Genomic DNA, 25507 nt, shown 5'->3' with positions numbered 1-25507 from the left:
GATCCTGGGGGTGGGGCTAAGACTGCCTTTTGCCCTCAGCAAAGTATTAACATCCAGGCAGTTGAGTCCATAGAGTAATGTCACTGCCTGTTTCAAGGACTTGTCAATGTGCTTTGTCCTCACTAGTCCTCTGTTCCCCCTTCACTTCTATGCACAAGGAAACTGAGGCTTGGAGAAATTTGGAAATCTGCCAAATCACTGTAGCATCTGTCTTTTGGGCAGGCAGGTGCAGCCCCGGAACCCCCTTCAAGCTCTGAGTGCCCGTGAACTCAGGGATGGGCCCTCCTCACACCAGCCAGCCTGCCCCTGGAACCAGGGGACCCACAGTCCCTCTGCCACCAAGTCTGTCAAGTCCAGACACTGTCCCCAGCTTGGCCAGCTCAGCCTGAGTGGCGCCTGCTCAGAGGGGCCTCTCCCAGCTGCCTGGTCTCATTCTTCCCGGCTGGTTGCACAAATTGAGGTAATGTCCTTCTGCCTCTGCTTCTTTTCTTTGGTCCTGTCACCTCCTGGCTGGACTGAGAGTCCCCATGAGAGCTGGGTCCAGGCCCACACAGCCCAGGCAGGCTCACCCGGCCTCACTGGGGAGGTTGGTGGGGAGGAGCAGGACGAGTTCTGGGAGGGCGGGTGGGGGCCTGGAGACCTTACTTCATCTGCATCACAGTTAGCAGTCGAGGGGGGGCGGGGGAGATTGCTGGGAACCTCCTCCTTTGTTTGCATAACAAAAGCAATTGCCCCGAGCCTCTCTGCAGCAGCTACCGGCTGCTTTGTTGAGCACTCTCAGCCGCGCTCGGCGAGTCCCAGGAATTGTCCCTAGCACAGATCCTTCCCGGGCTCCACTGCCACCCGGGCTGACAAAAGCCACATTGTGGGGTGAGCAGCAGCTGCCAGCATCTGCTCCCCGTGCCACCGCCCAGGGGCCTTGAGGCTGCTCGGTGCAAATGCTGCCCTTGCTGGGGCCACAGCCAGAGTCACGGTCAGACTCGGATTCCCTGGGGTCTCAAGCGGAGGGAGAGGGCTGACCTTACCTGATGAAAGAGGTCTCCAGGTCACCTGGTGACTAACGGTGACCCCAGATTTGAAGGAGGGAAGATAACTGCCGTGGTATGCGCACCTGCCGCGTGGCAGACGCCATACCCACATGGAAATAGCACATTATCTGATGCTCCGCTCACAGCAGGTGTTTTTGCGCTGTTTAGATGGGGAAGCAGCCTCAGAGAGGTTCATGAGATTCCTAGCACCACACAGCAGAGCCTGGGCTTGAAGGATCCATCCCCTCAAGGTGTGTTTCTCTAGGCCATCCCTGAGGTTCCTCCCACTCCTCACTCCTTTTCCCCTTGCCCTTTCTGAGCATCTCAACCTTCTTTCTCCCTCCTGTGCCCCCTCTGCACCAGGGTCAGCACATCTAGCTGCCTGGGTCAGCACACCGACTCCCCTGGGAGCCTTCCACTCAGGCTCTTGCCTTTGCACCTGTGGCCAGTGTAACAAGACTGTCTGCCCTTGCCCCACTTGGGGCCCATGCCATCAGCAAGCATCAGGTGAGTCCTAGAGCACCGTCCTCCACCTGGGAGCATACCTTGCTGATCTTGGGCTGTCTCTCCTATCACACCTGAATTCCCTCTGTCCCCAAGGGGACCCACAAACTCCCACTAACCCTACAAACTCAGCCTTGCACACACCTCAGCTTCCCTGAATGCCCCTTCATGCTCTTCCAAATTTTGCTGTCTTCTGTCTGCACAGGGTTTGGCATTCCAGCCAGGAGTTCCTTCTGCATTTTGGCCCCCTGGGTACTTAGCCCAGAAGCACAATCAACCAACCTCCATGCCTACAATCAACCAACACTCCTGGACCTAAATTAACTTTATGACTGTACTGCACATGAGAACACTGCAGCTTCTCTGGCTTTCAGGAGAGATGTTCAACTCTGTATGTGTCTCCAGCTAACCTGAAGGGATCTGAGTTACACTGGTCACAAAGGCAAGGGTGCCCACATGCCCACAGGGAGTGGCTGGTGAGGCCTTGATGTGATATGAGCAGCGTAGGGAAACCACAAGGTAAACCAACAGGACAGTAAGAGCACGTGAGGAGCCGGGTGTGCGGGGCTGTGCCTTGAACCAGGAAACAACTATGTACAAAGAACTTCCCTCCAAGTGAATGGTCTGCTTTAGGGTGATCCTATGCAGGACCATTCATCTTAGTGGGATAAGCTAGAAGCATAGGGCATAGCTGGAGGGAGGACCAGAGGGTGTTCTCCCTTTAGATCCAGGGGATCCCTTGTCTGCCTTTATAAGAAGGCTCTGTGGGGTTACAGCTGCCTCATCCAAGCTCATGGTAAACTTGACAATCCCGGGTCCCCAACAGCTCTCTGACGAACAAGCCAGCAACCCTCATCAAGAAAACCCTGGAAATAAGGGAGAAGAAATGGGTAGGAAATATCAGAAAGGGAGACAGAACATGAAGACTCCTAACTCTGGGAAACAAACTAGGAGTGGTGGAAGGGGAGGAGGGCGGGGGGTTGGGTGAATGGGTGTCGGGCACTGAGGAGGGCACTTGATGGGATGAGCACTGGGTGTTATTCTGTATGTTGGCAAATTGAACATCAATAAAAAATAAATTTATTATTAAAAAAAAAAGAAAACCCTGGAAATCTGGAGGAGGGCAGAGGTGGGGATTTGGGAACATTTCATTCTCTACCCCTTCCCACTAGGAAAATAAGCACCCACATATCAGAGCATGCTCATTTGTTAGGTATCCAATTAAACCTCGCAGAGGATGGCAAATTTGAATGAGCTCCCCCGACTGTCCCAAGTTGGCAAACACTCTGAATCAGAAAACAGGATCTGTAACAAGAGGCTGGGGGGGGCTGACGCTGGGCATCCTGGGCCCCTGTCCCAGGCTGCCTCCTGCCACAAGAACAGGGAAGTCAGAGACTTGCTTCCTCAGTCTCCCTTATTGTTGACACGGCTGAGTAAAGTGAAGCAGAAGTCTTCTGGGAAAGTTGCTACACAGAGAAAACGAGTCATGTGCTCCCAACACCCTCCCCCGGCTTCTAGCCCTAACTGGGGACCTGAAGCTGTAGCCATTGTCTCTACAGCAGAACACCAACGTTAAAGGAGGGCAGACGGTCAGGGAGAAGGAGCTGGGCCCTTGTCAGCACCCTTGAGCGGCTTCTCCCAGCCCTGGGAAAGCCAACCTCCTGGCATCTTGTTGTAGGAGACCTCTATTCTATGTGACTGTTGGCTGGGTTTTGTTACTTGCAGCCTAAGGCATTTCTAACTTTATAAACTGGTCTTGGAATCTGAACAGGGCTCTAACCTAGGCCCTGGATGTGGCCTTCGTGTGGCCCACTGTACCTCTCAGAGATGCCTTCCCCCTGTGCGATGGGATAATGATTCCAGCATCACAGGGAATCTCAGGCAGCTCTGACTGCTATAACCAAATACCATCAACTGGGTGGTTCAAACAACAGACATTTATTTCTCACTGTTCTGGAAGCTGGAAGTCCGAGATCTAGGTGTTGGCGTCTCATGAGAATTCTCTTCCTGGCTTATAGATGGCCACCTTCTTGCTGTGGTAGTCAGAGTCAAAAAGAACTCTCTCCGATTTCTTTCTCTTCTTCTAAGGGCACTAATCCAACTATAGTCCTTCCCCAGGACTTGCCCCCCACCCCCACCCAGGCCTCCCAAGGGCTCTGCTTCCTTGCAGACAGGCCGTGCCTGGTCCAGGAATCACACTGGAGTGAGTCTGTGTGTCCCAGAAAACTCAACTCAGACTGCTTCAGGAAGAGAAGAGCTCCATTTCCTCTCATAAAAGCAGCTCAGAAGTAAGTAGATATGGGGGCTCTTCAAGCTTTTGGCAGATTCTAAAGAAGGTGACAAGGGTTCACCTGTCCCTGTGTGGGGTTTCTTGACCATGGTAGTTCTCTCCATGGGTCCTAAGATCCCATTGGTCCCAATGGAGTCATGAGGCATGCCCAGCACCAGGGGAGGCTGGGAAAGTCAGAGATTTTAGGATTCTTCCCCCCTACCTCTGCATCAGAGGCCCTTGGGGGACATTTCCAGGGGGAGCAAGGCTCTGAGTCGGGGTCACTTTCAGCACCTCCCTCGGGAAGGGCCATGCAATCTTAGGAGCTAATTCTTCAACCACAGTAATCCCTCCCCTGATGGGCCCAGTTCCACACAGCCCATGTTCTGTAGGGGAAGCATATCTCACCTTGGCACTTGTAAAATTACAGCTTATCTTGAAAAAGAACAAAAATATCCCTTTTTCAAAAAGAACTTTGGTTTCCTGAAAGGAAGGAAGGGGATTGAGCCATGGCATTCAGGCCTCTCCCATGTCCTGTGAACTGTGTTAGAAGGAGATACCTTCCAATTTTAGCAGTGAAGGGCCTCAGGCACACATACTCTCTGTGGTGGGTTGTACTTCCTAAAGAATGCCATGGTAATGTCTCCCATTCCATGTGTTCTTCTAGAACCTTTCTACTTCCCCATCAATAAGTGGAGTCCATGTCTCCTCCTCTTGAATCTGAGTAGGCCTTCTGATTGCCCCAATCCATGGACTCTGGTTGGGAAGTATTGCTGTCTGACTCCGGATGTCAGGTCATAAAAATGAAGGTGACTTGGCTTGTTGAATGAAGTGAGGGTCCTGTGGGGGCGGACCTGGACCTCTGACATGGTGGCAGATTCAGAGCTCCCCTGGTGCAGCCTCTCTCTCCCACAATGGAGCACAGCCACTTCCCATTCCCCAAAGCCCTCCTCCCTAGGCAGAAATCAGCACATTGTTACCTATTCCCAGAGGCCACAGGTGAGTAGATCAGGAGAGGGCCCAGACTTCAAACTTCTCCATCCTTAGGTGACCTATGGCTTAGTCTGACATGAGAGGCTGTGCCTAAATGGATTATTTTGATTATCTGAATCAATCAGTTCCTTCAGCAACTTAACTTACAGATACCAAGAAGGCCACCCAATTTGCAGAAGAACATGTAAGAGGAGGGTCCAGAAATACAATGATGAGTCCTATGCAAGCCAGGCTTGAAGAAAGAACAATAATGAATTTATTGGTTATGGTCTGTGTTCATCTATTAGTAAACCTGGCATAAATATCAAGAACTGCTAGTTCCCCTCCCTATAAAATAAGTTCAGCATTAGACAATTTGAGTAAATTATGGGAGGTTCCATGATTGTCACTAGGGACTCAAGTTCCATTTAGTTTTCTCTTTGATTTGTAGCATATGCCTTCCAGCATTGGGGTTGGCTCATATTCATAAAATGGCTGCTAGAGCACAAACCATCACATTTACATCCCCAGCAGTCAGCAGGAGGAAGAGGCATAGGGCAAATGCCATCTGTTTCTTCCCATTCTTACAAAACTTCTGGCAAGTCTCACCCAACAACTTCTGCTTCCATATAACTAATCTCCATTCGCTTCAGGGGAGGGTCAGAAATGCCCTCTTTTAGCCAGTTATCTTGCTGCTTAGCATAAAATTGCAGGATGTCCTCAAATTTTTGGACATTTCTCCCTTCAAAAGATAGAGCTTAATCTCCACCACCCCTACCCCTCTCCCTTTGACTCTGGGCCCAACATAGCAAGTCGCAGAAGAGCCAATGATCTGGAGGTGGCAGAAGGGACTTCAGACAAAGGCTAGCTGTCACTTGGCTCTCGCTCTAGACCCCATGCTCCAGGTTGGGGAAGCTGGCTGCCATGTTGTCAGGACACTCTGGAAAGGACCAAGTGGGAAGGAACAGACAACTGTTACCGACGTGCCAGCCATGTGGGCGAACCACTATGAGGCAGATTCTCCAGCCCCAGTCAGGTCTTCAGATGACCGCAGTCCCAACGTTGTGACTACAGTCTCATGAGAGAGACCCCCCGCCAGAACCTCCCAGCTTAGCCACTCCCAAATCCACAGAAACCATGAGTCATAGCAAATGTTCATTGTTATACTGAGCCACCAAGTTTGGGGCTACCTTGTTTCACAGCAAGAGCTGATCAATACAGTAAATAATTAGCAACAGCTGTCACAACAAGTAAATAGAGAAAACCTGTCTGTAGAGGCAAGCATTGGCAGAAGAGCAAAGAAATGGTTCTTTTCCTGGAGAGAATATCAATAATCAGCTTTTTGGTGTTTTTCAAATCAAATAATGTTATGAGAGAGAAGCTGTGGAAGCATGGAATTTTGGAGAATGTGTCAGAGAGGCCAGGCCTAGGAAGGTCATACTCATTCATTCAGGAGGAGGCTGGACTTCAAGGATCCTAAATGACTCAAGTTCCAGATCAAAGGGTGGCATGGAAACAAGCATCCAGAACAATGGCCTGCACCCATTTTGTCAGGGGAGGCTCTGAGGAGGCAAAGAACTCACCACTTGGTGTCCCTGAATGCACCCACTAGGCAGCTGTGAGCACCAGGCAAGTCTCAAGTGAGCCCCTCAAACATGGAGTAAGTCCCCTTTTACCATGGAAAACCCTTTACACTTTACCCTTACCCATAGTCCAGACCTCAGAGCTAAGGCTACCATCATTGGTTTCCTCTTTCCCAGGATTGAAAGAGATCATTTTTCTTTGGGCACTAGGTGAGTCATTTCTTAGGTTAAAGAAACCATGCTTGTTCCAGTTACTATTGCTGTGTGACAAACAACCCCCAACATAATGCTCTAAAGCAACAACCATTGCTTTTGTGGGTAAGAATTTTGATGGGTCCTGGAAGGGATGGTTTCTTTCTGCTTCACCAATGTTTGGGGTCTTGGCTGGAAGGTCTGGAAGGTTAGAGGACCTGGGGGCCAGCTGCCAAGATGCTTCTTCATTGACATGCCTGGCACTGTGGTGGGAATCACCCACAGGTCAGGGCAGATGGATTTCTTCTATGGAAGCTGAGGGCTCTAAGAGGGAGCATAGGAAAGTCTTCTTCAAGAGAGCCAAGGTAGAAGCTGACTGGCTTTTTTTTTTTTTTTTTTTTTTTTTCTGACTGGCTTTTATATCTGGCATCAGAAGACACAAAGCTTCCCTTCCACCCTATTCTATGCATTAAAGTAGTCAAGAGCTGGCCAGATCCAATGAGAGGGGTGTCAAAAACTTTGAGGCCATTAAAAAAAAAAAACCACAACTACACTCTTGTTGCAACAATATTTAAACAGCTTTGCAATACTGCAACAATTTCTGCTTTCAAGTGTCAGCTGCCTTTAGCTTGGCTCTGTCCTGGAGGCTCAGGGCATCCCTGGTCCCTCCTGGCTGGCACTGTAGGCCTCTGCAAGAGCAGAGGCAGCTCCTGCACCACGTGGACCTTTGCGTCACCAGCATGCAGTACAGGTGCTGTGGGTAGAAGTGTGTGTGCATCTCTGGAATGTGTCTGCAAATGGGCTGCCTCTCCCACTTGGCCAGCCTGGGAGTATGGACTGCAGCGCTAGAGCCCAGATTTCTCAGTCCCACAGTTACTGCCTCCCAATGGCATTGAGGCAGATAAAGGTCATTAAGGGGGGACTTCAAGGCAACAACAGAATGTGGATGAGGAACCCCTCCATCCCCTGGGCACCTGTTTCCTGAAGGGCTGTACACCTGAGTACTGGGCATAGAGAGGAAGTAAAGTAGACTACTGTTCAGGGCCATCTTCCTCTGCTTGGAAGGGAGCCTTCAAGGGGCCTACCTCATGGTCACCCACCAAACCCAAGGCACACTCCTCAAAAGGGCTTAGGCAGCAGATCCCAGTGGAAACTATTTCTGGATTTCCAGGAAGTGATTTCTGGTCAGAGATGGCAGCCTCTTGGCTGCTCTCAAGTTACCTTAATGAGATTAAAACAAATTCATCTTCAACTTCTCCTTTCCTTTTCTGCGGGGCGAGGGGGCGCTGGGGTAAGAGCGGGGAGAAACATTTCTTTCTTCCTGAAAGAGCAATAGCCCAAGTTGCACAGCTAGCTGTTTTACCTGAAAGAAGTTACATACCAAATACCAAATTAGGAAGCTCAAAGAGGCTCACACAGAAAGAACCAACTCATGCTACAGTTGGAAGACATTTAAAATCAACTAATTTAACTCTAAAACCAGGTATAAAAGCTACCGACCTTCTTGATATACTATCCTACCTAGGAAACCCAAAGCCTAGAAAAAAACCAGTAGAACATATGGCAGGTGTGGATGATGGATGGATATTCCCTGTCCCCTCAGAAGGGGACCCATGTGTCCCAAAAGCTCACCTGTGAATCAGGTGGGCATGACTCAGCAGATTGTCTCCAGCCCCCTTTTCTGTGATTTTATGATGCCTAAGCAATATCATCTAGAGTACTAGCATAAAAGAATACTGCTTCATTTTGTATACTGTCAGCTAAACCTTACCACCCTTCTGTTCTTCACTAAGTCCTACATGCAGACAGCCAAGAATTAAAGAAAGCCTTATCCTATATTGTCTATTGCAAATCCTCCCAATCCCATTAACGAGAATACTCATTAGACAGGATTTCCATGAGAGCCTAGAATGGACCAGCCCTGCTCTAATTTAATTGATTTGATAAATCCCCACATTAATTAGCTAGCTTCCCATAGGCTGGGAGCACCAACTTGTGCTGACACTCTAGGCTGTGCATCTTGCTACACATGTCCTGGAGGATGTCTCTCAAGCTGACAGAGGCTCAGTTTTCTCCCCTGTGAAATAGGAAGGAATGACACCTTCCTTGTAGCATTTCCATGTGTGTCAACGTGTCAGGGGAGTTCTGAAGTGTTCCCAAAGTTTGGGGCTTCTTGTTACTGGCCGGGGCTTGGAAGAAACATCAGACTCATGTCCAAAGGATGAAATGAAGCATTTGACCCTGAACACCCACCCAGGGAGAGGATCACAGATTATGAACAGTAGACGACCAAGGGGCAAGACTGGGAGGTGACATACAGAATAGGCAATTATCATGGCAACAGAGATCCTCCCAGATTATCAGGAAGGAAAGTGGAATCCCATGTCGGTTGCCACGTTTACGAGTGGGAGCCATCTGTTCCAGCAAGCCTGGAAGGGACCATCCATCATTTTAACATGCTTTCCTCCTACATTTGTTGCAGACACTAAATATCTCTTCGGTCTTTCGATGGCTGGTCTCAGAAGCATTTCTGGTTTTAATCTTCTGCTGTGTAAGCATGCACCAGATGTGAAGCCAGCTTTCATCATTTAGGACCTGATGAATTATTTTGTACTCAAGGACCACTGGGAGATGGGACATGAAAACAGCTTTCTACCCCACCCCCATGTCATACAACAGAGAATGGCTTGTTCTCCTTTTCATGAAACAAGCCATCAACGACTATGATGAGGTTTGGGTCAGAAGTTTCTCATCCATCCAACCATCCGATTCTGAAATGGTCAAACTTGAGTACTGCAATGGCTCAGGGTGAAAGTCTCTCTGGAGCAAGAATTCTTTATGATACTGTGGCTAAGTCAGGCGATAGGAGCAGGTGGGAGTCTACGAGTGACCCCTGGGCTGCATGAAGAGGATACTGCTTGCTTTCTATGGGTGGAGGGCCTTAGCATCAGGAAATCACGAGGGGATCCTGGATAAATCCCAGCCACCCTCAGCCCAACTCTGGGCCATGGCTTGTGAGTAGATGCAGGACTTAGAGGCAGTGGCTGCCCTGGGAAGAAGTAGGGAAGATGATAGATGCCCAGACTTGGCAACCCACAGCCTGGCTGCCACCAAGAAACCAATCCTAGAGAATAACACTGCAGAACAAAGCACAGCCCTCGCTTTGCCTGGCATCAAACCCCTTCTTCCTATACCTTGTTTTCTTGTTTTTGTTTCACTTCCCTCCTCTCACTTCCACTTTTATATTAGTTAGGGCAAGCTCAGCCCCAGTAATAGGTAGGCCCCAAACTGTGGCTCAAATTCAGTCACCATTCAGGAGAGCACTGCTGGTCAGGTTTCTAGGTCCCAATCTCTTCTCTTTGGTGGCTCCATCATCCCCAAGGGCTTTGTTGTCATAATCACCCAGTTGGCAGAAGGGGAAAGAGAACATGCAGGACAGAACCCATCCTCTTAAAAAAAAAAAAAAAAAAAAAAAAAAAAAAAAAGAACCCATCCTCTTAAAGGCCCCAGTGCAGAAGCAGCTCACTGCCCCTCCACTTCTATTCCCTCACTCAGAACTTGGTCACGGGGTCACATGTAACTGTGCAGGAGTGTGAGGACTGTGGTCAGTCACTGCTGTAGAAATTGGGGATAGATTTTATGGGTGTTTTAGTCCATCTGGGCTGCTGTAACAGAATACCATAGACTCGGTGGTTTATAACAACAGACATTTATTTCTCAAAGTTTTGGAGGCTGGAAGTCCCAGATCAAAGTGCCAAGGATTTTGTGTCTTGTGATAACCCACTTCCTGGTTCATAGATACGAAGCTCACATAGCACTGGGTCTTCACAACACAGAAGGGGCAAAGGAGCTCTCTGGGGTCTCTTCTATGAGGGTACTAGGCCCATTTATGGGGAGGGGGCCTCCACCCTCATAACCCAATCACCTCCCCAAAGCCCCAACCCTTAATACCTTCACCTGAGGGGTTAGGTTTCAACCTATGAATTTGGTGCGGAGAGACACAAGCATTCAGTCTACAGCAACTGGTAGCTGAGTGCTCGTAGTCTAACACATCTTTTAATTGGGATTATTCCTTAAAGTTATATATGCAGATACCTTATAGGCTCAAGGTTTGTTATGAAACAGTAACCCCTCAACTTCCCTTTCTTCCCCTTCCCCAGAAATAATCCCTCTTGCCTCTTTCCCCAATTTCTGTAACTCAAACAGGGCATGCATAAATTTTCTATTGTGTAGCAGATTACCACAGGTTTAGCAGCTTGAATCATCCATTTATGATCTGGCAGTTCTGTAGGTCAGAAGTCCAGGAATGGGGCAGCTGGGTTTTCCGCTCAGCTTCTAATGAGGCCAAAATCAAAGTACCACCCAGGTCATGTTCTGTACTAGAGCCCAGGGCCCTCTTCCAACCCAATGACTGTGGTTGAAGTTTGTTCTCTGCAGTCATAAGGCTGAGGTCCCAGTTTCAATTGGCCGTCATCTGGAGGCCATTCTGAGACACCCATGTTTCCGGCCATGTAGTCTCTCCTCCATCTTCAAAGCCAGCAATGTAAAACTTCTCCCACCTCAAATCCCAATTTGAATCCCATGCTTCCAATCTCTTTGATCTCCCATCTCTGACCCCTAGACCCAGATAAATCGGCTCATGTAATTGGGTCAGGCCTACTAGATAACCTCCCCGTCTTGAGGTCAACTGATTTGGGCTTTAATCGTATCTGTAAAATGCCTTTACAGAAATACCTGCATTAGCATTTGATTATGGGGAGAAGTATATGTAGACTGGGGACTAGAATGTTGGGGCCATCTTAGAACTTTGTCTGTCACAGCATGATCATATTGCTACCTCTTGGGCTTTCAGTTTGGGGTGCTGTCAGTTATCGCCCCATATGTAGTTGTGGACTTAGTTTCCTTTCCTCTTGCCTCCTCTGCCCGTGTGTACTCCTCAAAAATCTCCATTAGAGGGACACCCGGGTGGCTCAGTGGCTGATTGTCTGCCTTTGGCTCAGGGAGTGATCCGGGATCAAGTCCCGCACTGGGCTGCTTGCTTCTCCCTCTGTCTATTGTCTCTGCCTCTGTGTGTAAAAAAAAAAAAAAAAAAAAAAAAAAAAAAAGGGCCATTAAAGTGACATAGAACAGTTCATTAGAGCAATGCTCCATGTTTTTAAATCTCATGAAAATACCCTCTGTAACTGAGCCAAGTGGTCAACTACAATGGACTCCTTTTGTTTTCTTTGGAGCTCTTGATTGCTTTCTTTTTTGTTTCTATGTACTTACCATTAATTCAACCCCCAAACTCTTTGCCAGTTTTCTTAGTATCCTCAGAAGTCACATTTTGTGGAAGTCACAGGTTTGTGGCAACTGTTAATGCTTCACTGAATAGCTCTCAGCTCCTTGTCTTCTGGGGACATCTTGGGTCTGCACCTGGCTCCCTGTGGGCCAGCAGTCCTTGTGACCATTATTAACACAAACTGTCAGTATTCCAGGGCATGGTTGTCCCATTGATCTGGATGCTGGGGTGAGACTGATCATAACCCAGAGCAGTCCCCCAGATAACTCTTGATGTGCTGAGAATTAAACGTTTGTTATTTGAAGCCACAGAGTTTTTGGAATCATTTGTTACTATACCATAACTTAGCTGCTCTGGACTGAGAGAATAGTAACCACGTGTGGGGTGTTGCTGCAAAGAAAATAAGATTTGTGGCATTCGCTTAAGTTTTAATGAGTAGGCAGTGAGAAACCTGACAGTGGAGGCTAGAAGGATGGCCATCATGTGTCCAGGGGTAGAATGTTTGGGAAATCATCACCTGGGAGGACCTGGGAGAACTTGGAAGAATCAGAGAAAAGAGACTTAAGGATATTACTATACCATCAAAGATCAAGAGGCTCAAAGAACTTGCAATTAAGTTTAGAGAGAATAGCATTTACCAAAATGCACCAGAAAGTGGCTATTGACAATGTAGCTGACCAGAATCAAACAGATTAGGTAAGAAGTCAATTATATTTTAATTTAATCAGTTAGTAATATTTAAAATGAGAATACTTTATCTTAAAAAAAAAATCAATGAGTTTCAGCCTTTTGATGTGGGTCAGAACGGTATACCATCAGTGGCAAAGCCCTAGCAGTCAGGCCACTAAATGTATCCAAGTGTTGACCCAGGGTGTCTAAATAGCAGAGGAAAGCTACCAAAAGGATTGTCCAGAAGAGTCATGAGATACACCACAGATAAGGAGGACACAGAAGGAAGAAATACAAATTAAAATATGCACAAGTTAGTGAACTGACATTTGCAGACCTGTGACTTTGTGAGTTGATATTGTCCCTCTGTATGTTTGGTGTTCTCAAGTTTGAAGGCATTAAAAACCCTTTAAGTATATATCTAATGCTGTATAAATACACTATAGCTACTGTTTTACTGTCATTGCAGAATATTTTATAATTCTTCCTTGGTTATGATATTTTCACCAAAGGGTCATGTAGCAGTGAACATCGAAATGTGCATTTCATTGTGTTCTTATATGGTTGGAAATGGTTGAAACTTACTGTTTGCTCTAGAGCCTATGTATCTTAAGGAATCTTATTTATTTATTTATTTATTTATTTATTATTTATTATTTATTTTTTATTTTATTTTTTTTTAGGAATCACATTTAAAATGCCTCTCATATCTGTCCTGGTTTTAAATGAGAGGCATGGACTGTATTTATTGTCTTGCCTGTGTTTATATCAATGTTCTTTTTTTTTTTAAGATTTTATTTATTCATGAGAGACACATAAAGAGAGGCAGATATAGGCAGAGGGAGAAGCAGGCTCCCCATGGAGAGCCTGATGTGGGACTTGACCTGGAACCCCAGGATCACACCTTGAGCCCAAGGCAGATGCTCAACCACTGAGCCACCCAGGTGCCCCTGTGTGTGTGTGTTTTAAGATTTTATTTGAGAGAAAGAGAGAGAGAGAGAGCACAAATGAGGAGGAGAAGGAGACAGGGAAGATGAAGGTGAAGAACCCCTTAGGGTGAAGTGAGAGTCCAAAGAAAAATGCACTGGCCAGGCCTTCCTCGATTGCATGGACTCAAATGACTCCAGGAATATCCTCACTTCTGGGTAGGGGAAAATACCTGTCTGGCACAATTTTAGGTTTGCTATAGACACTGTTTACAGGGACTCTTCCACTCCTCCACTTTCTGAATCAGAGTGTTTGTTGTGTTTTTCTGTCCCTTTCTACCCCCTGTGCATTTGGATTGTGTATTGGGGCTAGGAGTGCTACGCGGGAGTGCGGAACAGACAATTTATCTTTAGGTCATAGGTTTCTAGACTAAAAAGAACTGTATGAGCCAGCCACACATGAACCACACACATGCAAGGACCACTGAGCCTCCTCCAGAGGTCCTGGACCTGAAACTGGACACTGCAGAATCCCCCTCACCTCAAATCCCTGCCACCCTTCAGGCTCAGATTTCCATGTCCCTGGCCTCTAGGTCCAGATTTAAAAGGCTCCTGAAAGTGGGTCAGGCCCACTTGGGGAGGGGGAAGGTAGATTTTATGTGAGTGACACCTCTGGGTCAGTGCTCTCACTGTCCCTCTGCCATGATGACCAGCATGTTCTAGACAGTGGCTGCCCCATCAACCTCCCTGTCCCTGGGTGCCTCACTATGGACTCGTAGCATGGCCAGAAATAAACCTCTGAGATTTGCAAGTTGTTTGTACTGCAGCATGCCCCAGCCTCTCCTGAGTGATACAGGGATTCTACCTTTTCACCTGGTGGAGAGGTGTCCCCAGGGCGTCTGACTTACCCCAGCTTGGTCTGTTCGCCCTCTGTGCTTCTCTCCTTCCTGTGTGGAAGACTTCCTGGACCACATGCCTCCCTCTTTGTTGACTGAATTCTTCATTTTGGAAGCATTATCTCTGGTAGCTTCCTACTACGAGAAAGGATGTATGGAAGGCATTTTTTATTTATTTATTTATTTTGGAAGGCAAATTTTGTGAGACCTCCTGCATCTAAAAATATTTGGTTTGTACTGTCTGGGTAAACACGGGAAAGTAATTTTACTTTAGATTTCCCAAGGCTTTGCCCCTTGCCTGGTCTACTTGTTGCTGTGGGGAAGCCCACAACCATTCTGACTCCTGACAATCTCTATGTGACCTGCTTCTATTGTCAGGACGCTTCTTGTCTCCATTATTTTGAACTTCAACAGCAATCTCCTTGAGGATAGGACTATTTTTTTCCAATGAGCTGGGCTCCCTGAGGGCCCTTTCAACACACATTCTTCAGTAGTGGAGACTTTTCTTGGATTAATTCATTGATGACTCCACCCACCCCCTGTGTTTTCTCTGATCATTCATTCCGGGTTCCTGTTATTTCATCAATGGACTTCCTGGATGCTCCTCTAATTTTTTCTCTATTTCCCATTTCTGGCATTCTTTTTTGTTCTACTTTCTTTGTTTTTTGTTTTTTTGTTTTTTTGTTTTTTTTTTTTTTTTTGAGATTTTATCTATTTTAGAGAGAGAAAAAGAATACCAACAGGGGACGGGTAGAGAGAAAGGGACAAAAAGACTCCGTCCTGAGCATGGACCAAGATCACGACCTCAGCTGAAATCAGGAGCCAGGTGCTCAACTGACTGAGCCACTCAGGCACCCCTTGTTCTACTTTCATAGGGATTTCCTCAACTTTATCTTGTTCCCCCTTCCTAAATCCTTTCTGCTATCTTATGTTAAATTTTGTTTGTTCTCTGAATGTTTCTTTATAGGTGTCCTGCCTTCATGGGTGGCAGTATCTTAATTTCTCTGATGACATTATTAGTAGTTTATGTTGACATATACTTCTCTCTATATAGTCTCTGTTTCTTCCAAGTTGCTTTTTAAAAAGCCATTGGGGCTCTAGATTTCATGCCCCCGCCCCCCCTGGTTTCCTGAGATGCTAGGTCAGCTGTGGCTTCCTGTGAAAGACTGATTAGAAGCTCTGTACACATGTGTGGGGCTCATTATCAGTGGCCTCTCCTTGGGGTGATCCGACTTAGCTGGGTAACCACAGATGCCAGAAAGTTGAGGTATTTCCCTTGGCCCGGTCTGATGCTCCAGAAAACACCCTTTGTCTCCTGGCCCCTGCGATCTGAAATGCCAAGAGGGGTGCAGGGGCTGGTCTCAGTATCCAATATCTTTAAGTTCATTTAATCCCCCTGTTCCTGTTATGGCAATAACAGGAATTATTATGGTCATTTATTATGACCACAATTATGGTCAATTGTGCCTGGTGTCTCCCAACCCAAGATGCTTCCTTTTACTTTCTTTAGGCTCCAGAAGTTTCAGGAGGCTCCAGAAGTTCACCACCTTTACCAGAAACCCTAGCTACCTTTTCAGTCTTGAACCTCTTTACTCCCAGACACATCTCCATCTACTTGTTCTCATCTGATCTTCCCTACTCTGTTTTTGTATATTCTGTTCCTTCCATCTGACACTTGATCCCCACCCACCCTCGTTTATACATAAGCTACCTCTGCCAGAATACCACATAAAAAGAAAAACGCGGACTACTCACAGCTCTGGGGAGGAGAAATGCATCTCTGGATACTGGAACATACTTCTACGTGGTAAAGGCTGCAGGGTCTGAGGCTTTCAGTGAACGATCATCAAACGCTTGAGAAACCAACCAGGGAACTGAGTTTTGCATCCAGAATGCCACAGGGCACAGCTGAAACCCTTAGGGAGACTGCACTCAGCACCCCCAGAGAGGCCTAAGGACAGCTTTGGGCTGTGGATGGGGTGGGGTGCGTGGCAGTGCAGAGGACCTCGACCCAGGCCAGCCTGCCCTCACCCAGGGCAGGTGTCTTGCCCATGGCTGTGGCCCAGTGCCTAGAATAGTGCATGCTTGTGGGAGGACGGCCAGTGTGCGTGTGCAGGCTGGGGTACTGCAGCAGGAGAGGAACAGGCAGGGGATGGATGCCGGTAAGTCCGGGAAGGGCCAGCTCCAACTTTAACCAAGTGACTGTGGCATGTGGCAGGACTACGGGAACACTCTGAATCATTATTTGGTCAGGACACAAACCTCTTAAACGTCATCAACACAATCTGCCGGGCAGAACGACTCCTTCCTGTCAGGAGACCCTCCTGGAGGGATCTGACCCAGATGGCCCTTACGGAGCCCACCCCAGGGAAGCACTCCTGCGGACTTCCCAGAGGGCACCGGCTTGATCAGGGAGAGGTAAGCGTAGGGTGTCAGTTACCAACACCGAGGGCGCTCGCTCTTCACCGTGACACGCCACAGAGAACACCTCTCTCAGTTCCTTCTTCGTTACCTGGAAAAACGTTTTTTTCTCACCAGGCCTCAAATTAATTCGGTGGGAAATGGCCGCTCCTAATTTTGCGCGCAGGATAACGCTGCCTACCCTCCACCCCACCCAGGTCCACGCGGTTCCAGCGTCTCGAGCGTCTCGGCTGCTGCCACCCAGCAGGTTCCCCGCGCGGTCCGTCGGCTGACACGTGCGATCCGTCCACGAAGGCAAACCGCCCAGGGGCTGCAGTCCCAGGCGCTGCCTTCCAGTCCTGGGGCTGCCGGCGAGGGTCCGGAAAGGAGCTTGCTGCGCCCATCCCGAGGCAGTGGGAAGCTGTACACTGGTTCCTCCCACGAGGGCTAGGCCTGTAGAAGGATGGTGGGGCCGAGGGGGTGAAGGCGGGGGCGCCGGTGGCGGTCGGGGCCAGTGGAAGGGCCAGGGCCATGAGGACGCGGACTGGACGGCCCGGGGTATTCGCTCCGCGAGGCCCAGACGGCGGGTGGGTGGGGCGCGGTGGGCGGGGGCCTCGCAGCTGGTGGCGTTTGAAGCCTTCCCACCGCGGCGGGAGGAGGCAGCCGAGAGAAATTGGCAGCAGGCCTGGGGCGAGAAGGAAGGGGCCCCGCGTTCCCTGAACAGCGGCGCCGGCTGCACCGGCACGTAGTTCACTCCTGCAAGCACGAGAGGCGGTGGGCACGTCACCCACGTTGCCAGGTTATCCACCAGCCCGGGGCCGGTCGTCAGGCTCCGCCGGAGCCCGGCTCCCCACCAGCGCGATCCCCTCCGGGTCCCCGGCCGCCCGGGACCAGACGGGGACGCTGTCAGTCCTTCCTGCGGGAGCGGCCCCGCCCCAGCCGTGACCTCGCTCCCAGCCGGGCCGCCCCGAGGCCGGGAGCTCAGCAGAGGAAGAGCAAGGAGAGGGCGAGCGCTCGCGTCTCGAGGCGCGGCCACCTAGAAACCCTGCGGCGGCGGGGGGGGCACGAGGCGTGGTTCCGCCCCCGGGCCAGGCCGGCAGCCCCGCGCCCAGCGGAGCGGACACGCCTCCTCGCCGCGCCCACGTCGCGGTGGTAGGAAAGAGAGAAGGGGAGGCGAGCCCCGCCGAGGCGCGCCCGTCCCTGGCGCCCCTCACAGGCGGGGATGGAGGGACAAAGGGGCGCCCTCCCGAGCGCTCGCTTCCACTCCCGGGCTCCAGGATGTCACCGTATGGAAGCCCGGCAGGAAAACGTCCCGCGGTCTCCCCGCCGTTGGGAGGAGGGGTGGGCGGCAGGGCGAGAGCGGTCCCTGCGCAGCCACGCCCCGGCCCGCCGCCCTCGGACGTCCTGCGTCCGCGTGCCCGGCTCCCGGCTCAAATTTCCGCTCCTCCTCCCGCGGGCCACGAGGGCACGCCCATTGGCGCGCGCAGGCCCCGGGGCGGGTCGGCCCCTCTCGCCGCTCGGGTTGGTCCGGCCGCCCACCGACGAGCCAATGGCGTCCGCCCGTGCTGCCCTAGGCCACGCCCCCTCCCCGGGCGTGGGCGCGCGGTCGCTCGCTCCCGACGACGCGCGCTCTGGGGTTCCCGCCCCCTCCGCGCGCGCGCGCTGGCCCCGCGGCCGCCGCCGCCTGTAACCTGCGCCGCCAGGATGTGGCTGGGGGCTGACGTCGGGTCCAGATGTGGCCCCGGCCCCGCCCACCCCCGGGGCCGGGCCGCCCACACCGAGCCGCGGCGCGCACGGCGGCTGTCCCGCCCGCCACAATGCGCGGCGAGGCTGCGGCCGCGGCTCGGCGAGGGAGTCCCTAACGTCGCCGCTCGGCATCCTTAGGACAGGCCGCCCCTGGCGCCGCGCGGGGATCCCACTGGCCCGCGCCCCCCATGCGCTCACTCCTCGGTGCCCGGCCGGGCCGGCGCCTCGCGGACGCGGAGCCGCGCGGGTGACGGCAGAGGCGGCTGCGCGCCCAGCCCAGCCCGCGGAGAGGGCGCGCCGCGCCCCCGCCCCCCGCCCCCCGCCCCCCGCCCGCTCTCCCGAGGCCGTGGGTGCGGATGCGCCGCTGACGACTCGCCGCGACCAGCAGTGCCGCCGGGCCGCCGGCCGGATCCCGCAGCATGGCAGCCGCCGCCTATGTGGACCACTTCGCCGCCGAGTGCCTCGTGTCCATGTCGAGCCGCGCGGTCGTGCACGGGCCGCGGGAGGGGCCGCAGTCCGGACCCGAGGGCGCGGCCGCCGCTGTCGCCGCCACGCTGCCCCGCGTCGAGGAGCGCCGCGACGGCAAGGACAGCGCCTCGCTCTTCGTGGTGGCGCGGATCCTGGCGGACCTCAACCAGCAGGCGCCGGCGCCCTCCCCGGCGGAGCGCAGAGAGGGCGCCGCGGCCCGGAAGGCGAGGACCCCCTGCCGCCTGCCGCCGGCGCCGCCGCCCGCCCCCGAGCCCGCCTCCCCCGGCGGCGGCGGTGCGGCGGCCGCGCCCCTCAGCCCCGCGTGGAGCGAGCCCGAGGCCGAGCTCGAGGCGGGGCTGGAGCCCGAGCGGGAGCCGGGGCCCGCGGGGAGCGGCGAGCCCGGCCTCAGACAAAGAGGCCGGCGGGGCCGAAGTCGCGCCGACCTCGAGTCCCCGCAGAGAAAGCACAAGTGCCACTACGCGGGCTGCGAGAAAGTTTACGGCAAGTCCTCGCACCTCAAGGCGCACCTGAGAACTCACACAGGTCAGTAGGGCCGCCCGGGCGCCCCGAGCGCGCGGACGGGGACGGCGCCGGCCTCCGGGCCACCGCGCCACCGCGCCACCGCGCCACCGGGCCACCGCGCCACGCCCCCGGGCCGCCGGCGGGGCTCGAGGGACGGTCGGGCCCGGGGTGGCCGCGGCCTCGCCCCTTCTCCCGCCACGGGGTCCTGCCGGCTGCCCCGCGCGCCGGGCGAGGCGGCTCCGGGAGCTGGGAGCCGGGAGCCGGGAGCCGGGAGCCGGCGCCCGCCGGGCGACCGCGCCCCCGCCGGGCACGCCCCCTCCCCGGGCGCTCTCGGGCGGGGCCGCGGGGGCGGATGTCGTCATCCGGGCTGCGGGCGTGGACCCCGCGGGGGCTGGGGGACGGCGCGGGCAGGTGTGGGCGCGCCGAGTGGGGGCCGCACGTGCTGCTCTGGGGAGGCGGGCGGCGGGGGCGCCTGGGGGCCGCGCGGGCGGGGGTGCCCTGGCCCCGGCCCCTCCCCCGCGGGCGGCGGGCGCGCGCGCGCTCGGGAGGGGAGGGGAGGGGAGGGGAGGGGAGGGGCCCGCCCGCCCGGCCCGGCCCGGCCCGGCTCGGCCCGGGCGAGCGGCGGGCGAAGTTCACGCGGGGACAGGGCTCCCTCCAGCCACTCGGCACATTCTTCGCTCTCCTCTTCCTGTAATTTTTCCAGCGCTCTGAGGTTTAACTTGTCGAAGCCAGAGCCAGCGGGGGCCGGTCCGGGTTCTCCGCCCGAGGCTCTTTGTGGGAGCCCCGCCCATCCGGCCGGCGGGGGCGCGCCCAACCCAAGGGGGCTCCTCGGCCTCGGGGCGCTGGCCCCCTCGCCTGCCCGGTCCTGCGCACCGCCCTCTTCTCCGCCCTGCTCTCACCCACCGGCGTCGGGGGCGCGCGGGCGGCACCTGCGCGGGAGCGGCGGCCTCAGCGCACCGTCGCCGGCCTCCGACCCCGGGGCAGACCTCCCCTTCGCACGGGCCCGGAACCTCGTTTTTGGTGGTTTTTCGTATATATATATATATATATATATATATATATATTTTTTTTTTTAAGCACAAACTTGGGAGCTGTGTTTTAATGGATGGCACACCTTTCTCTCCTAGTTTGGTTTGAAAGAAATGTGTCTTTCCTCAGGGCTCGCGCTAACTCTTGTTACACTTAATTTTTCCACCTTTGGACCAGGTTAAAAACCCGAATACAGTTACTTTGTTACCAATGACTTAGATTTTACATTTATAAAACAGTAAAGAAGCTGACTAAAAGACTGACTCAAAAACCGCAGTCCTAAGACCCTGGAGCTGAAAGACCCCCTTCTTTTGGCGAATTTGGAACGGAGCTGTCCCGAGGTCTGCAAGTGTCAAGGCCGGCGGATTTCAGACCAACCTTGACCTCGGAGGCTGCCCCCGCGGTTCTGGTCCTTGCCGTGGCCGCCCCGAATCGCGTGGCTGGTGGGGGTGGGGGCGTCGAGGGTGAATGGCGGGGCCTTTTCTGCTCTTTGTGAGTACGAATTAAGGGTGTGTGGACCGAGATAGGGGGTGGGGTGAGTGTAGGCATATTGGTTCTGCTTGGGAACTGTAGTGCAAGGGTGGGTGTGGCGGTGAAGGCGGGGCCAAGCTAGGCAAGGATCCTGGAGCTGCCAGATTACGGAGGCGGGGGCAGTGCGTGGGGCGTGGCTTGAGGGCCGCCCTGGGGGCCGAGGCCAGTATTGGACGGGTAATTGAATGATTGGACGCCCCTCCAGCCTGTTTCCCAGTGGATCCTCCGCCCCGCTGCGGTGTTGGAGAACCGCGGAGGGGCTGGCCGAGGGCGGGGCTCGCTGTCGAGGGCGGGGCAGGCTTGGATGGGGCCTGAGCTGGAGGGTAGCCTCTGGCTTGGCTCGCCCCCTGGTTCAGGCTCTAGTGTTCCTGAGCAGGTCTAGGCCAGAGGATTGGGCAGAGGCAATGGGAACCCGGGCCTCCCCCAGTGGGGTGGAACCCAGTCTCTCTGGGGTGCTTTGAAACCTGAAGCAACAGGAGAGGATGGAAACCAACACCGACTGCAGTGTGCTGTGTCTAAGAGCAAGGAGCCGGCCTCACCCTCCGGGTGTGCAGAAACTCGAGGCCCTACCTCCAGAGCAGATGTAGACCTCCGAGTCAGGAGCGTACAGGTTTCTTTGGGAGCCCTTGCAGATGTAGATTTCCAGTTCCAGATACTGACCATCCGCCCAACATACAGTTTAAATGGTGCCCCAGGTAAATCTGATTATGAACCACGAACCTGCCTCTGGGGGGTGTCTGGTTCAGCTTCTGCTGGAGGGCTCTTCTAGGGAGCCTGTGCCAGGTGTGCAGAACATAATTAGCTGGTGGTCATAGAGGATACAAGGGTAGCCCACAGGCCACAGTGGGGGACTGAGAGGCCAGGCTACCCTGGGAGAACCTGAGCAGCAGACTTTGGTTCTGAGGTAGCCCTGGTTTGGTTTGTGGGCTCCCAGCAGCTTTTTTTGGGGGGGGAGGGTCTCATGCGAGGCCTTCTACTCCACTGGGAACCGCCACCACCACCATCCCACCCACCCATACTGATCTCATGGCAGGGGGGTGAATATCAAAACCACTTTAGTCAAAAAGGCAATTCACAGCCTGCTCTGTCTAGCACTGTGGCCAAGGACGGGTCCCCAGACCTCCCTGCAGCTTGGTGATGTCTCCCCTGGCCACTTGGAAGATCTGTGGGAAATGAGGCTGTGAGTTTGAGAACACTTTGGGAAGTACAAAACTCAACCTTGACTCTGGGGGAGACTTGGCCTTCCCTGACTCTGCTGCAATCTCCCACACCCACTCCCTGAATGCAAAAGAGTGCCAGTGACTTGGGGACTGATTGCCCTGTCACATTTAGGTAATTGTTGATGTTATAGAAAACTCGATGAAACAAAGACTTAACATTTTTGCATTTCAACCCACTATTTTTTTATTTTTTTAAGCCACTTATTATTTGGCTAATCAGAACTTCCCAACCCAGATCTGGAAATTTGCTAAGTCTTGCCTTGGGGAGTCATAAGACCAGGAACCTATTTCCTTGGTGGCTGAAGGGCTTTGATGTGAACATTCAGAACTTTCAGAAAGAAAGGCGTAGGGCCTTCTGAGGGCAGATCATTCACGTAGAGATTCCTGCTTGTTGTCTGGTGTGGTGGCGCTTGGCGGGCCTCCAGCAGAATGGCCCACTCAGTCTTTCTTGGCAGAGATGCCTTGAATACATTCCTACCTATTTGTTCCCACAAAGAATTGTTTTCAGAATGCCTCTGTGCTCTATTTTCCCTGTAGCCCCTCAAGCTAAAACATCCAATTGTGTGCTTCCTGGGCTGGGCCCATTTTAGCAGCTCTGGGGGGCCTGACTGGATAGAGAGCCACTGTGCTGTCTGTGCACGGCCCCTCCTTCCTGCAGGCCTCGAAAGAGACATATCCCTGGTCACCTAGCCCTCTTTGGGGTTGGGGTGGAAGTCGAGTAACATTGCATTCAGCCATTTCCTGTAATAATTCGGGTGGGGTTAGTGAAGTTTATCTTGAGCCACAGAACAAGGGATTTGATCATCAGTGAGATATTGGGGCCCGGTATTTAGGCTTCCTCCCCCAACACAGACTCTGACTGTAGAGCCTGGTTTCAACCACACTGCTTGCCACCTGGACCCTTCCCAGGTGCTCCCCAGTGCAGCTGCCTTGGACCAGCAGCCTGTCGAGTGAAGAGTGAGCTGAGCGACTGGGATCTCCTTTACCCAGGGCAAAGCCAGGTTGGCAGGGAGCCAGCACTTTGTTCAGGATACATTCAGCCCTGCTCCCTGCCCCTTCACAGCCCCAGGCTGCCAGTAGGGCCTAGTGAAACTCTTCAAGTAGTGCACAAATATGTAGACAGAATGTGCCAGCCTTCCCTTCCTCTGGCGAACCACTGTCACCTCAAGTTGGCACGTCTCTTCCCAGACCCTCTTAATGGACTTGCATGTATGCTTGCATGTGCATCTTCACAGACATGTGAAAAATACAAATGTAGGATCATAGCAAATACATTCTACCACAGGCTTTTGTTCCAGGCAGGGGTTTAATTGAGGCACCTTCATTCTTTCTCCTGGCTGTGTGGTACTCTAAGGTGTGGCTGTGTGGCTGTAGCATACACAACTTGTTGAGCCTCTGATCTGTCTGTGATGAGAGCTACGTTGCCTTCCCCCCCCCCTTTTTTTATTATTTAATGCCTGCAGCAGTGCACTCTGGTGTGTGTCTTGGTGCAGAGCAGCTGGCATTTCCATAAGCTCGAGACCTGGCAGTGTTACTGATGGTCCTGTAGACAGCGTTTAAATGCCCTGGGAAGTTACTGTATTGACTTAAAAGGCATGTTACGTTTTTTTGTTTGTTTGTTTTTATTATGGCATGTTACGTTTTTAAAGGAAATAGGTGGAGGCCTTGGTCTCCCCAGTACTGAGGTTCCTGCTGTGTTGCTGTTTTTTTTTTTTTTTAAACTTCTCCCAGTTCTCCTTTTATACATGTGGGATCATCATATTGGGAACATTTAAAACAACACTAAGAAAATCACAAGTACTCTCACACGTCATGCCTGGCTCTCCTGCTAGCCTTCCATGGCTTACCCTCTACCCTAGCCTGGGTGAGGGCTCAGCCCCTGCAGCAGTTAGGTGTGCCCACCCTGCCTGCTACCCCTGTGCCTCATGGCTGTTGGCCCTGGGAGGGAAGCTGGTATGATGCCATTTGAAACCCTCCCTCCCCTGGCTAAAAGAGGGCTGGAGACCCCTCTGTGTGGATAGGCTGATAAGGACCACACTTCTCAGCCAGAGGTTCTGTATGTAGGGGTTCAAATCTGAAACTCAGAGGAGGTGCTGTGAGAGTCCTCTCACTGAAACCAGCTCACGACAGCCCAGACACTGTGAGGGCCTGTCTGCCCTGACCTCACTCTGAATCAAGTTGGTCGTTGGGTTCCTAGATGTAGCAAATCGAAAGGGGAAGGGAGAGATGTGTTGATAGTGGCTTACAGGCAAGGAAGGAAAGAAACCAACAAGTTATTAATACTGTATGCATGTGTATATGCCTGTGTATTTAAATATATAACTCAAGAAACCCAACAAAACCAAACAGCACTGAAACAAATGTGGGACTGTTTGTGGATGGGTGTGTCGTTCCCCCCCCCCCCCCCCCGCCCGCAATAGTCCTTGAGGCCTGCATTCTGTAACTGCCCTTTATACCAGCGATCTTGAGGTATCACGGCACTGTTAAAGTATGTCTGGTTTATGCTTTAAGAAAGCACTTAAACTGCTTTTCAAAGTGAAAACTTCTAGAATGATACACTCAGCTCTCATTGTTGTATCTAATACTTGCAGACTGCTAGGGACAGGCATTGTTCTGTTTGCATTAATTTCCAGTAAGCTGTTTAATCTTCACAGGACCCGATGAGATAGGCACTATTATTATTACTAGTCTTTAAAAAAGGATGCCAGGATTCAGATGGGTTAAGAAATATGCCTAAGGTCACACCGCACATGAGAGGGAAGCTGAAGTTTAGTGCCTGGGCAGCCCCACTTCTGAGTTCAGGTATACCCACTGCTGCTGGTCTGACTGCTACTCCTGTCTGGACCTGTGTTCTAGGGCATGACAGGTGAGCAGTGCCTCATGGTATTAGAAATATGTGTGTCCCAGCACACAAATTCTTATTAGCTCTTCCCCCCCCCCCCAAACACAGAGATTCTTATTCTGAAATACAGTGAATGCTCATACATTCTCCTAGACTCATCAGTTAAATATTCTGTCACTTTTTTTTATCCTTTTTTCCCTTCCTCCTTTTTTTTTAAGTACCGTATTTTCTCCCTTCCCTTTCTCTCCTCCTTTAAATAGCATGTATTATGTATGTGTACAGTCCATAATCAGTTTCCCTAATGATCCACAAAAGGTCCCTTATAGGATGCAGGGCCCAGTTAATGACACATTGCAGTGGGTTGGCCTGTCCCTTTAGTTTCCTTTAGTCTGGAATATCTTGTGGCCTTTTGTTGCATTAGCATTTTAG

At 52.3% G+C, this 25507-nt stretch overlaps 2 protein-coding genes and 1 long non-coding RNA gene across 3 annotated transcripts in view; 2 read left to right on the top strand and 1 right to left on the bottom strand.

The window, feature by feature from the left end:
• Positions 1 to 784: 784 nt before the first annotated feature.
• LOC140610105 (uncharacterized) lies at positions 785 to 2480 on the top strand. Its single transcript, XR_012011894.1, has 3 exons — positions 785 to 1279; positions 1392 to 1535; positions 1738 to 2480. It is a non-coding gene; the product is annotated as an uncharacterized lncRNA (long non-coding RNA).
• A 7761-nt stretch (positions 2481 to 10241) lies between these two features.
• LOC140609328 (uncharacterized) lies at positions 10242 to 18887 on the bottom strand. Its single transcript, XM_072784693.1, has 5 exons — positions 18584 to 18887; positions 18122 to 18411; positions 16923 to 17756; positions 11817 to 16832; positions 10242 to 11614 (listed from the first exon to the last, which is right to left on the bottom strand). The coding sequence occupies exons 1-4, from the start codon at positions 18885 to 18887 to the stop codon at positions 16671 to 16673; spliced, it is 1590 nt and encodes a 529-aa protein (XP_072640794.1). The 3' UTR covers positions 10242 to 11614; positions 11817 to 16670.
• The window catches only part of KLF13 (KLF transcription factor 13), a 50397-nt gene continuing 43670 nt past the window's right edge, over positions 18781 to 25507 (top strand). The window contains exon 1 of the mRNA XM_072795922.1: positions 18781 to 19477. Within this exon, the coding sequence (XP_072652023.1) occupies positions 18886 to 19477 (592 nt within the window). The 5' untranslated portion in view covers positions 18781 to 18885. The remainder of the gene's footprint in view (positions 19478 to 25507) is intronic.

The sequence above is a fragment of the Canis lupus genome, chromosome 2 (assembly GCF_048164855.1).
Source record: "Canis lupus baileyi chromosome 2, mCanLup2.hap1, whole genome shotgun sequence".
In the NCBI taxonomy this organism is placed as follows: domain Eukaryota; kingdom Metazoa; phylum Chordata; class Mammalia; order Carnivora; family Canidae; genus Canis; species Canis lupus.
Note: the sequence above shows the minus strand (reverse complement) of the source record. Positions and strands in the feature narration are given on the sequence as shown.

Bases quoted from the DNA above. Each gene is read 5' to 3' on its own strand.
- LOC140609328 (XM_072784693.1), bottom strand. From the start codon at position 18,887: ATGCTGCGGGATCCGGCCGGCGGCCCGGCGGCACTGCTGGTCGCGGCG. The intron at 18,412-18,583 runs GTTAGGGACTCC...CTGGCGGCGCAG, and splicing joins TAAGGATGCCGAGCGGCGAC to GTTACAGGCGGCGGCGGCCG. The intron at 16,833-16,922 runs GTAGGCAGCGTT...ACGTTTTTCCAG, and splicing joins GGACCTGGGTGGGGTGGAGG to GTAACGAAGAAGGAACTGAG.